Source organism: Ptychodera flava (assembly GCF_041260155.1).
Source record: "Ptychodera flava strain L36383 chromosome 23 unlocalized genomic scaffold, AS_Pfla_20210202 Scaffold_23__1_contigs__length_28996876_pilon, whole genome shotgun sequence".
In the NCBI taxonomy this organism is placed as follows: domain Eukaryota; kingdom Metazoa; phylum Hemichordata; class Enteropneusta; family Ptychoderidae; genus Ptychodera; species Ptychodera flava.
In genome coordinates this window covers 12,322,289-12,335,183 of record NW_027248277.1, presented here as the reverse complement: position 1 = coordinate 12,335,183, position 12,895 = coordinate 12,322,289, and the positions used below count along the sequence as shown (strand labels likewise).

The following is a 12,895-nucleotide window of genomic DNA, read 5'->3' as shown; positions in this document are numbered from 1 at the left end:
AAATCGACATCTTGAGTTAAAAAGCAAACGTTGTGAATGTTTTGTTGTTTCTGGCGAATAAAGATGATGATGATTATTATTATTATTATTATTATTATTATTAGACATATTTAGGGATGATAAGTGAAGGGGGACAATACAATGCAGATCCAACGTTCAACAAAGTCCAAAGTCCCATTTCTCACTCAGTGGATCTATGACAGAACATGATTACAGGCTTCTCATTTTAACGTTTAGTCAAAACAAGGATAAAGCATTCGAAATGTTGATTTGGTAGTGCACTGTGCGATTTACGTCCATGGTACGACATACGGTTTAAAGGTCAAGGGCAACAAACACATCACGCAACCCGTGACCCCCCTCCCCCCTGTGTCGACACATACGTCCTATATACACTTCACAGATTAGATTAACTGATAAAAGTACTAACATACCTGTTGCTATCTTGTTATTGATATCAAAAGCTCTCATTCCACGCTTGTCTGCTTTTCGATGTATCTTGTTCGTATATACTTTGTTGACAGTATCACATCCACAGGCCACGCTCAAAATACTTCCGCCTCAACACCGATACACCGTGAAAGTTGAAGGGGCCTTTTACAGTTGTTACAGGAGTTCAGACCTGTAGCAAGAACTCCCAAATTCACCAGCCTGATGCCTTCATTCCATATTATGTCTATGTCTTGCTTACTGCCGACAGTTTAAGTATCACTATCAGCAACTGTGGCCTCGCGCTGAACTGATTGTCTCTGCAGCTGATCTCGCGCGCTGGAGTTATTGCCCCAGAAACTGACAAAATTCTACTCTGATTCACAAAAGAAACATTCTGCCGTCTTCTGAACTCGGCCTTTGAAAGAAATTTTCCGTCTTCCGCTGTATTCATAGTGTCCTTAGGGGAAAAACTCGACTAAACACTGTGAGCGGCAGGCGACAGCCAACACGTCATACCAAAACAAATACAACTTAGGTAGCTAGGGGGTCTGCAAACAACTCGCGCCCACGCGCCCGAATTCGGCATACTCAACCTTAAAGTAATATGCGCCTCGCCTCGAAAGTGTAAACACTTGCTCAAACTTTCATCAATGAACCTTTTAACCATACTCTTACCAAGTCAATAATAAAATTCAGAGGTCACCGTGCAAAGTTTGGTATAAGAGGAACTAATTACAAGTACATTACATTTACCTATATTTGAAATTCAAAATGGCCATTATCTCTGTGTTAACTCAATGGGAAAAAATAAAATTTTCGAAAAAACTATGACCGTGAAATATGACATCAAATCAATTCTAGCAGTCGGTATCATTCAATGCAAGTAAATCACCAGGCCCAAGAAACAGCAAACAAAAGAACAACAACAAACATGTACAAAATCAACAGTGAAATCTCAAAAACTTTGCTAGAAAAGTTTGAAAAGTTTGCTTATTCAAAGAGCTTTAAAAGAGCCCCCACAATTGGTAGATCGGAGAAGATTGGTAAAGATTTTGAGAGTCCGAAAATCTGTCCCCAATGCTATTCACTCGGACGATGTCTTGAGGTATAGTAAACTTAAATAAAGAGCTTTAGAAAATCTGACTGTCTGAAATAACATTATCTTTAAATATGTTGTTTTTGTGTCTTTCAAGCACATGATTTATACTTGTCTATTATTTGGATGAGCATTTATTGCATTTTTTGATTGCAGATAGGACAAAATAATTTGCTGACGTTATGCAAACGTTATCACGTCTCATAGTACATTTGTAACTCCCCTAGAGATTCTAGCGTGATGTATGTCTACCAATGTAATTTTAGAATACTCTAAACATCCACTTATAGAGATAAATGGGTCTGCCTGTAATCTTTGATCGGGGACCGATATGTAAATACATGTAAAGGGCAGCCTCCCCTGACAAGATGCAGTGCGACATGGCACCGGTATGTTAAGGTTACTGGATGGACCGACCGCATGGACTTTGAGTTCACATACACGTAGACAATGACCTCAAAGTATACATGTATTGCGCATGTCAGAAGTCTTTCAAACTCGAGCTTTACAGCACTCCGTACACGTGTTGACAAAATATGCGTCAGCGATAATTTATGCAAGAAAAGTGGTCATCATGGCGTCCTGACAGTGACCCGAGCTTATCCTTATTTCCATATCTTCTTCAATTGGGCGTGTGGTGTTTTAATATACGCACGCCCAAGTTCTGGCATCAATTTCAATTGCATTGCTGTTGTTTTAAATAAAATTAGTTATGAAACAAAATTCAGCCTTTAAGGCATCCGTGAATATTCTAATTGACTGAAAGTTTGTGTTATAATCCCTAGAAATTAATCACTAGAAATGAAGGGTAAAAGAGCATTTAAAAAGTAAACTCACACACTATTATTCATCTCTGTTGAAATTTTCAATTTTGAAACAAAAACATAATTCATAGCATCTTCATCATATTTTGGTGCTTTTTACGTTGTTTCAGAAGGACTGGCATGCTTCTACACTCATAAACATATATTTGCTAGCACATTTTATTTGACACCCTTGCTGTCCTCGGCGGCAATTTTTTCTGAAGAAGTAGAATATGCAACATATTGATAGGGCTATGACGACAAAATATTACATGTTTCTCCCATTAAACTTCGAAAATGTTCGTAGATTGTCACTACACATTGCTTTCACCGGGTCACAGCCTCCCCTTGCCGAAACATTTATACTCTATTACTACTAAAGCTACTGGAAATCATATTTCTGCAACAAAAAGGGAACAAAACTACTTACCTGCGCAAAAAATGAGCAGCGTGGTGATAGGCTTTGCCATGGCGAGGCAAAGTGGTTAATGCTGTATTTCTACTATATCCTCTGAAATTCTTGCCAGCTAAACGAAGTCACCGAGCCGTCTTTAGTGATAGGTACCCGTCGGCACCGCCTCAAAAACACGCGATGAAACACGCAATGGCGGATGGGACAGGATGACTGGCACACCATGGCAACGGCACATAAGGACATAGATAATGCAAATTCGTACGCAAGGTAGAACACAAAGTTCACCTTAGGACAAATCAAATGCATTGTGCTTTAAATGCTGGTGATATCAGACACACTGTCTAACAAGCACAGCGGCTTTTTCAAATTATAACACTATTTAAAACTTCTAGATTTGCAGATGTATAGATTTGAAGGTAACCATGCATCAGTGATTTAAAATGTCACTGCCATGACATTTCCTCGCATATTTAACATGCCATATTTCACCATTGCCCCATGATTATGGAAGGTGACACAAAGATGAGAGCGACTGGCCTTTGAACAGAGATAAGATAATGGTCAATTGAGTGTCATCAGTGTATCTTTAGAGCATGTCCAGCATTCCTCTGTCGTGGGCGCTAGACACAAGACAAGCTAGACATGGCACTAGATCCCATAACACGGAGGACTCCAAACAAATACGACTTCCTGCGACGTGCTAATACTAATACTGCTACTGTAATACAAATCTGCATTATCGTAAGAACTTACAACAGTACTGTAATACACATCTGAAACATTACAATACACACACTGCGGCGTGCTATAACACTGACTGCTATAGAAACAGACGTCTTGACCACGGCCAGTACGACGGAACATCGATGGGTTAGGTTAGGATACAAAAAATTATATATAATATGTATGACGTTTGCAATGCATTTTCATTCCCACACTTGTCAACACGCATATGTAAATGCGTGCTTGCTTCTGTTCATACATACATACATACATACATACATACATACATACATACATACATACATACATACATACATACATACATACATACATACATACAAAATGATTTTGTCAACGTGGATTAAAGCCGGACACAAACAGAGTCATTGTGACATGGATATGCACAGTACAATAGATCCTTGAAGTACGTCTTTGATTTGAAAATGTCATATTTTTTGTTAGTTACAAAACACCACTTTTTGGGCTTTGAAGTTACGAGAAATTTTATCCCTTCTAGACTTAGCTCAATTGTACGCTGACTGCTGATGTGTCGTCTGTGTTGTGCCTGTCTAGCCCGAAATAGGTCTCCGTACTATTGCGGTCGCATTTTTAGTTTAGTAGGTTAATGATGGCCTCTAAATGTCACTGTAATGTTGTCCTATTTTTTGTGAGTTACAAAACACCACTTTTTGGACTTTGAAGTAAGAGGTCTTCCTAATGAGACATATGACGCATTTTGACAATCAATGCAAAAGATGGTATGATAAGGAGACAATAGATATCGATATCTCACGATCCGCGCGCAGTCGCAACGTCAAATATCGACCGTTGGCATTTAAAAAATCTGCTTTTAATTTTTTACCAGTGGAAGTGCCTCTTTAACCGCAACATTCGACATATTTTAAAGGAGTTCACAGTTATGTCATACCCTTACATAATGGGTAGAAATACAATAAACTGACTACTATGGTCTGTCGACGTCGCGCGATGATGTCATCGGGTGCTCTCCACCTTTGATACGAATCAAAGGTTTCTAAGTCAATGGACGCCCGGACGTATAACCTGCCTTTCATCCACAGGCAGCATGATACAAAACTACGGCAAGGACACCCACAGTTTGCAGTTGACATGGATATATGTTGTTATGTTCCTCACAACCTTTTTTGGAATGATTTTTCTGTTGGCGATATAACTTTGATCTTAAGCTCACTTGATGTCAACTGCACTTCGAATTTACAATGACCCTATTGAATTTCAAAGATAGTACAACCATGCCGAGAGCAATCACGTTGATAGCCCTTTAAAACCTATGGCTACGCTGTATACATAGGTCTCTTTGTCCAACTTGCATTGCTTGGCAAACTAACTTATAATTAAGCAACAAAGAATTCCGATCACCATGCTCAGAACTCGTGCAAATATATATAGACCGTAATGGTTGGTGAATGGGAACCCTTTTCTATCCCAATAACTTTAAAATTTGACTCAGATAATAAAATATTGCACAGCATTCACTGCAGTAACTTTGTGTAGATCACATCATGAAGAGAATAGTTATTTTATGTCATTTCTCGCTCTCTGTCCGTAAACGCGTGTCTCTCTGTCTTTTTGTCTGTCTTTCTGTCTTTCTGTCTGTCTGTCTGTCTGTCTGCTTTGACATTCAGTTTGTCTGTCTGAGAGTCTGTCTGTCTGTCCGCCTGTCTGACAGGTTTGTCTGTCTGTCTGTCTGTCTGTCTGTCTGCCTGTCTGTTTGTCTGTAAGTGTAATCTTTGCTTCGTGGTCAACAAATGAATGGAGTGCTGAGTACCATTCTTAAGGACGAAGGTACATTGGAATTGTCATTTTACAAGCAATATTTTTCTCAAAGGCAGTGACCACGTTGGAACGCAAGGTGCATTAATCGCAAAGTGCATGCAAGTTTGCTTCCGTTTCTAAAATTAGAGGGATCGATATGAAACACAAAGATGGAAGACAACCGCTAGGATATAATGAATAGTTGGTTAGCAACGCTAGCTGATGCACATTAATCAGTTTTAGTTTAATCTGTTTAACCCCAATTCCCTGTAAACATGTCCACTACCACCATTGACAACAATGGGATAGGGCCAAACTACGGTGGTGAAAGGGTTAAACACTGTACGATAGCCTAGAGTCCAACAAATATTCCATATTCTTGTATTATCTTTACTTTTAAAAATAAAGGCAAACTATAAAATCCTGCTGACCATGAAAGATCGTGGCTTATATCATTTGATACAACGTCCCTCCACAGTGGAGGGACGGTGATTGATATGTTCTTTTGTAGTATAATGTTCTGAAAAAATCAGACTTTGAAAAGAAAAATCGTAGGATTTGTTCTTGTTTAAGTCAGCAGTGTTTATTGGCAATGTTATCAATTAACTTTTCTCTTTCCGAATCAAGTATAAAGAACAGGGGTCATCGTAGAAAAGTTTAGTACCAGAGAAGCATATAGTAAAACATTTACCGATGTCACTGGGTATCAGAAGCGATAGCTCATTTTTCGTATAGCTATCTTAATATCCATATAGCCAACTGCAGGCTACCTAAAAGAACAAGAGATTTCGTATTCTCAAGAAAAGGGCACCTTTTGACCACAATTTGCCATAAACATGGAAGGACTGTGTTTGCTCGTGTCCGGACGTAGGTTTCGGATAAACGTAGTGTATACCGCAAACTTTATTACACTTTTGTTGAGCGGTCGAGTTACTATACACTAATTTTCATCGGCCCCATTCCGAAAAAACAATCTGAAGAACTGCAGATCACAGAAATACGTACAAAAAGAAAAACTACAGGAGCATATTTCTTCTGATACAATCTTTCAAGTTACATTTGAAGGTATGAAGACTAATATTTGTAGCTAAGTCATTCAATACTTAAGATAGCTTTTGAAGTAATCTCAAAAATCACAGCCCTGACAACATGCAGACCCTTTATATTAATGACCATGGGCGCTGCAGCTGAAAATAAATAAGCTGAATAAATATCGATGACAAAGTTTACTCATACAGTCACACATTAAAATTACGATAAAGTAAAAAATAAAATGTCTACTTGACATAACATTAAGAGATGACATTAAATCTTCTGACGGAAAATCAAAGGGAAGTCCAAAAGCATACGTAATGCTCGTTTCTGGAGAATGAAAACTTTATCAATGTTTCAGTTTTTCTTTTCAAATTTTCAAAATTTCAACCCGTATAAACGCGTTAAATTATTTAGTAGATTTCCTTTTTCAGAAAAAAATGCTTTCACCAATTGTAGACCGGAAATATTTTTCATTTAGTGTGAAATTCCTTACAGTAAAGTCCGTGTACGTTTGCCGGACAGCGAGGCAGTAGTAAATTTAATATAGCCATAGTAAAGTAAAAAACACAAAGATTGTTAATTGTTTTACAGTATTGTAAAATTTCTCTAATGCTCAGTTTTTGCACACTTGAAGGAGATGGTCGTTAACACTCCGTGTTCAGGTTTAGAACATCATTTTAATAATATGAACACTAGTGGTAACAATATGAACACTAGCCGTTCACATTTGAACACTGACACATACATTTTGAACGCGTAAAGACGGGTCTGGCGTCCGCTATTTTTAAAGCGCAGTGCTAGGAGGGATTGGATACAAACAACTGCCCACGGAGACATACAGGCCACGTTTACAATGTAGCACGTGTGTACAGCGCAGATAAATGGCCAATTACTAAGGATTGAAAGAGCGGAGGCATTGCTCGTATATCATCCCCCCTTTCATATCTTAAGCAGATATTGCAGCTTTCTCCCCCTTCAATATAACAAACGGCATCAGGCCCCCTAACACTGTGAAGTGCCGAGTATCTTATCCCGTGCGAAACCGTACAAACCATGCTACTTAATTATGTTTTTTTTTTCACTTTAGCAAAGTTGAATCAACATGGCTTTTTTTGTGCCCCTCGACGCCACTATCTTTCCCAAGTCGTGCCCTAAATTTAAGCGAAGCTTTACTTTAAGAAACCTCGACAAGGCAAGCGCTTATCAGTAATATCACCTTTTCCTGATTTGGTTCTACATTTTGTGGGATAGCAGACGCTTTCTACATCAGTTGACTTGGTAGTGTTCGCTGATTTTCAAGTCACGGGTGACTTTAATTGTCGCCACATCGAATTTACTAAATTGTTAAGGTAATCTCAATGCCCCACCTTGCTGTACTAAACACACTTAAAGATGATCGTGTTTCTGACTTAAAGGGCCATTATTTGTAATTTTTGACCATTTTTACCTCGGAAAATTCCATGTTGGAGGCTCATATTTGTTGCAAAATTTTGTTTTACGAAGAAACAAACATGATAAGTGATGTTATAACCACATAAAATTGCTAATTTATGTTCAAATGAGTTGACCTTCCGAGCTTGTTTGTTGACGTCTGGCATGCTCAGCGTGCTGGGGAGAACGCAGATATGGTGACGCCGCGATCACGCGAGATGTACAAGTTCACGTTTATTGCGGGATCAAAACAACATCGCGTCGTGGATTGCCAGACATCTGGCTACGCAACGTGCTCGGACAATGGACTACGACGTAAGTACCGGGCATAAGTAATGAATATTTATTTTGAAATAGCTGTAAATGGCTCGCGCAGGTGCAGAAGAATGCCTACGTTGCAATCCGCGTGTCAACAGAGTTTGTATTTCTGTCCGGACAAAAATTGAAATTTTCGTTGTAAAATCACATGTTATTTAGTTGTAGGGCACGTAATGTTTCCGAATAATATGCAATTCTCTGTTATTTGACAGGCTATTCAACATGAGCAAGTGATCATTTCAATCAAAACTAACGGAAAAATCGCCAGAAGATACAGCTAATGGAACTTTAAGTTTAACATTGCGATCCTTTTAACACATAGGAAAGAAATTAACAGACATGGTCATAATAAAAGGGACATAGTAGAACCTTTAAGTACTTGAAAGAATAATATTCTCGCATCATTTAAAACTTTATGTTTGCACAACAGTATTTGACAGGCGAATGTTGGTCCCCTGCTCCATTTCTACCGCTGTGGTCAGAATGTGTGTCACTGAATTGTGAGTGAATGATTGGCCTTGAAATTTTATTACTACCGTGGTCTGCGTAGTTTCTAGATTCTTCAGTTTGGTAAGAAAGTTTGACAAAGAAACCGATGTGTGTAGTGCCGTCACAGGTTGTAAAGGTCAACCACAGTCCTTGCACCAAAATAGCGTTGTTGATGTAGTTGACGTATTTTCGTTGCATGCAGATGTGTAAGGTCATTGTAGAAGTGTAACTGACGTCAACTTGTCAGCTAAAGACCAAAGTCAATGCCAACGGGAAATCGTTCACCAAGGGTTGTAAAGAACATAACAACATATAACAAAGTCATCTGTGAACTTTCGTTGTCCTCGCCATAGTTTTACATGTATATTATGTTGCCTATGGATATAAGGCAGGGTTCAAATAGTGGCGGCCGTTCGCTTAGAAATCGATAATTCGTATCTAAGTTGGAGGGCACCCGATGACATCATCGCTCGACATCGACACACCACGGTAGTCAGTTTATTGTATCTCTACTACGACTCCTGTGGAAGAGACCCTTCATAGGTTATGTCAACATCGCAAATTCGAACTCAAGGAATTTCTTGATTTGATGACTGATGTGGTTATCGAACCTATAGATATAAACTTCGTGCATTTAACATCAGCTTTTCCCAATTTACAGAATTACACAGATCTACTTCTATCTTATTGTAGCATATTAGTCTTGGTATTTGTAAATCACCTTGTCGAGTGCATACGACTACCTTTTCGGGTCCTCTTACCATATGACGTCATTTTTCCACTGCTGATTGGTTCAACTATACTACAACAGTGACGTCTTGCCATGACCTTTATTTTGGCCGTTCATTAGCCAATCGGTAGTGGAATAAATTACATCATATGGTAGAATCGTTCTGCAGGCCACATTTCACTGCGATTGGTCTCAAAACACGTCCGATTTCTTCAAGATGACGGGAGTAATACGTTCATCGGCGTGATTTTCGAGGAGATGGTTAAATTTGTGATCCAACTAGGTATACGGGAGTGTAGTTCTGAATGTTTTGTGTGAGCGCACGGCCAGTTGACAAATCGGGTGGTGTGTTTTTTGAGTGATTGTGTTGCACACCTTGTGAGTATTTAGGTTGCAGTGGCAGGCATATCGACTACGGGATCAATAGATCGATCTGAAAATCGATCTACTTAGCAGACTACCCAGCTAAGGAGCGCCTGTGCCAGGTATGGGCTTCGCGTGGGCCGCCATTTTAGTGAGAATTTTGGCTGCACGAGCACAATCACCTGACAAGATCATACATTAACAAGTACATCTGTACAGCTGCAAACATGGAAATTTGAAGACGAAACGCTGAAGTTATGCGCATGGCGTCACTTTTAAATCCCCGACTCTGTAATTCTATAACTGCATTGAGTGGTGCAATGACGATATATCGTCCATGTATTTTTTTTTTCTGCCAGGCGTGACAGACTATCCCTCCTTTCGCATATACCGCAGTGACTAAAAAATAAGATTTGTCGTTTTTCATTCCTGCTTGTTCTCTGTAACCATGAAAATAAAATTTCCCCATTGGCATACGAAATCTAAACCAACATTCCAGCTTTTGGCCATACAAGTTTTGACGTGGGCACTATACGGTCAAGGCCCTGAGAACCGTATAGTGCCCACGTCTATGAATATTCAGCGTGAACGAGGGCGATAAAACTACAAAGACTGCTTCGGATAAGGCTGGCAGGAACGCAAACAAATTATCTCCACTGAGTCCCAAATTCTACACTTGGCTTTTAAGTATTTCTCTGCATTCCCACCTGGCCAGTCCACAGCGACTGGATTTTCGGTAGTTGAGAACGGCGACACCAAACGATGTGAGTTGAAACGGATACTAGCAAACTATTAAAAGTGCATTTTATGTTGTAAAATACCAAAGTCACCATTTTTGGTCGAAAATGAAAAGAAATGCGCTGCGACACACGATAATTTCGAGTATTTTAAGCCCCACAGTCCCTCAAACCACGGCCATACATGAACGCGCTCGCTTATGTCCGTACGCTCCGAGTGCTACGCTTGCGATCGTGTCGATCGGTACGACAGTATGACATGTATCAATGGTCCAGTTCAAGTGACTTGAATGACTACAAAACTGATGTTTTCTCCGTTGTTATGGACAAGGGTCCGGCATTCACAGACACAGAACATTTCGGTTAATGGGACATAACAATAAAACAAAAACTGACCAACTTCGCCTGTTTGTAAGCGCTAGCGTTCACGGGGACAAGGATTCGCTCAGCCCGTACCCGGGCCCGTACCTCGATCCCTGCTTTGTACTTAGCTGGCGGTTAACTGTTTTTATCTTTTATCTAATGTAAGCCTAGTATATGCATGTGAGACATATATGTGGTCCAATTTTGATATACTGTAGTCTAATTTTGATATGCTGAGTTATTCACAGACAAACTGAAAAAATGCTCACATGCCGGCTAGCCCGTGTAACGCCGGGAACACACGGAGGCTGTACGCAACCACCACAGTCCCTCTATCCACTTGATAGAGGGACTGTGACGCAACTTACGGCTAACATTGCAGGCCAACTTCAAGAATCATGGCGCAATTTTTTCCTTTCTCCTCCAATGAACCCGAGACAATTTTACTGACAGTACTACGCTATTAATAACTTGTTATTAATAGCGTAATTATTGGTTTTGTTATAAGGGACTGTGTATACACTTAAACGTTTTCGATTTCATAAACCAGAATTCAGATCTCTCTGTTCAAGTGCGAAGAATCTCTTAAAAAACAACCAATGATGATCGTTCTTTCTCATATGTCGCCGTAGCAGCAGCCATAGCTTGCTCTCGTACGTTGCGACGGAAAAACTTTTTTTCCGTTGCACGACTCGGAGTTTCCCTTTGCAATCCATATTCGTCCTAGAAAAACGAGAGCTACGACTACACAGATGAATGCCGCTGCTTCCTTATGGAATAGACTTACTAGTCATATTCCTTCAGCATCAAAGACCTGCTTCTTTGAGAAAGCATAGTCATGCAACGCTGTGTAAAGCGCCAGTGAAAACTTTCTTTATGCTTTGTCTAGAAAACTTAGAAAATAGCTTTAGGACCTAATGAACAAAATGTTACACTTGGTGGGGTGTTCGTGATAAGTGGAACGGCGTTTCTGTCCTATCACTGGCCATGCTTTGTTTAGGCGTCAAATTTAAAATTCACTGTTATCATTCAGTACATATGACACACACACCCACTAACTCATTAAGCTGGCAAACGCTCTCGCAGAAATTTGTATGGCAAAAAGCTGTCATGAAGTTGGAAATAAATTCAATGCAATCACTGCGCTCGTACCATTGAGCAGTGATTTTAGTTAGGAGCGCAGCCAGCGGTAGAAACGGGTCAGGAGACAAGACTTATGGCGAATGGGTACAGAATACGATGGTTTCAATCGGGCTCGAACCCACAACGTACGGTACCCAATCACCTAGCGGAGAAAGCAACAGACTAGACCGGACGGCTTAATCCCCAATCTCAAAAATGTGCAGAGAACAAAATTCAGTGGCGTAATATCATGTGGAGTGTTCTGATCAACGCCAAGAACAATGGTCCGTATGACTTCTAATAATGAATTTGTTTGCTCTCTTTCAGAAAAAATACTTCCGCAATTTTGACATTACTGCGGAAATGATCTACAAATCTAACGTTTTATGACAGACGCGTTCAGTACTCGAAGTTCGATTTTTTGGGTCGGGGACGATCCCGGTACTTCGAGGAATTATGGCACTTGAATTGTATGTAGAAAGTAAGAGAAAAACTACGTATCAGATGTATTCGTTTCAACTCTGTTCGAAAGTTACCATCTGTGATTATGCGTCCCCGATGAATCACACCGCCGAATCTCGATCGGTGGAGTAAAGGTTCGCTAGCCGTTAAAAGGCACTTCTTCGATAATCTTACACTGTAGAAGGCGCCTTTAGGACAGTTTTGTCCTCTCAAACTGTTTTCTTTTTTGACGTACCACAAATTTCCAGAAACTTTTAAGTCTTTCACTAACGAGGCACGTACAAGTACAACCCTCAATGATCTCTTAATGTGACGATAGACCCTAGAGAATTTTCTCCCGAGGGTCTATCTTATGACTGGCACAATTTTATCAAGAAGATTGTGCTAGAAGATCCATTTTGATTTGGATAAAAGAACTCTTGAAATCTATCATTGATACAACATATTTAATTTTCTATTTGTAAGATCTACATCATTACCCAGAATTGTGGACAATACATCTTTGACGATGTGACTAACCCTTTGTGGTGATCATGGAGAACATATGGGCAAACCAGCCACCCATCTACTACAACTATGTGA

At 39.8% G+C, this 12,895-nt stretch overlaps 1 protein-coding gene across 1 annotated transcript in view; it reads right to left on the bottom strand.

Moving 5' to 3' along the window:
- The window catches only part of LOC139124254 (MAM and LDL-receptor class A domain-containing protein 1-like), a 67,619-nt gene extending 64,716 nt beyond the window's left edge, over positions 1 to 2,903 (bottom strand). The window contains exon 1 of the mRNA XM_070690394.1: positions 2,762 to 2,903. Coding sequence (XP_070546495.1) covers positions 2,762 to 2,801 — 40 coding nt within the window. The 5' untranslated portion in view covers positions 2,802 to 2,903. The remainder of the gene's footprint in view (positions 1 to 2,761) is intronic.
- Positions 2,904 to 12,895: the final 9,992 nt, after the last annotated feature.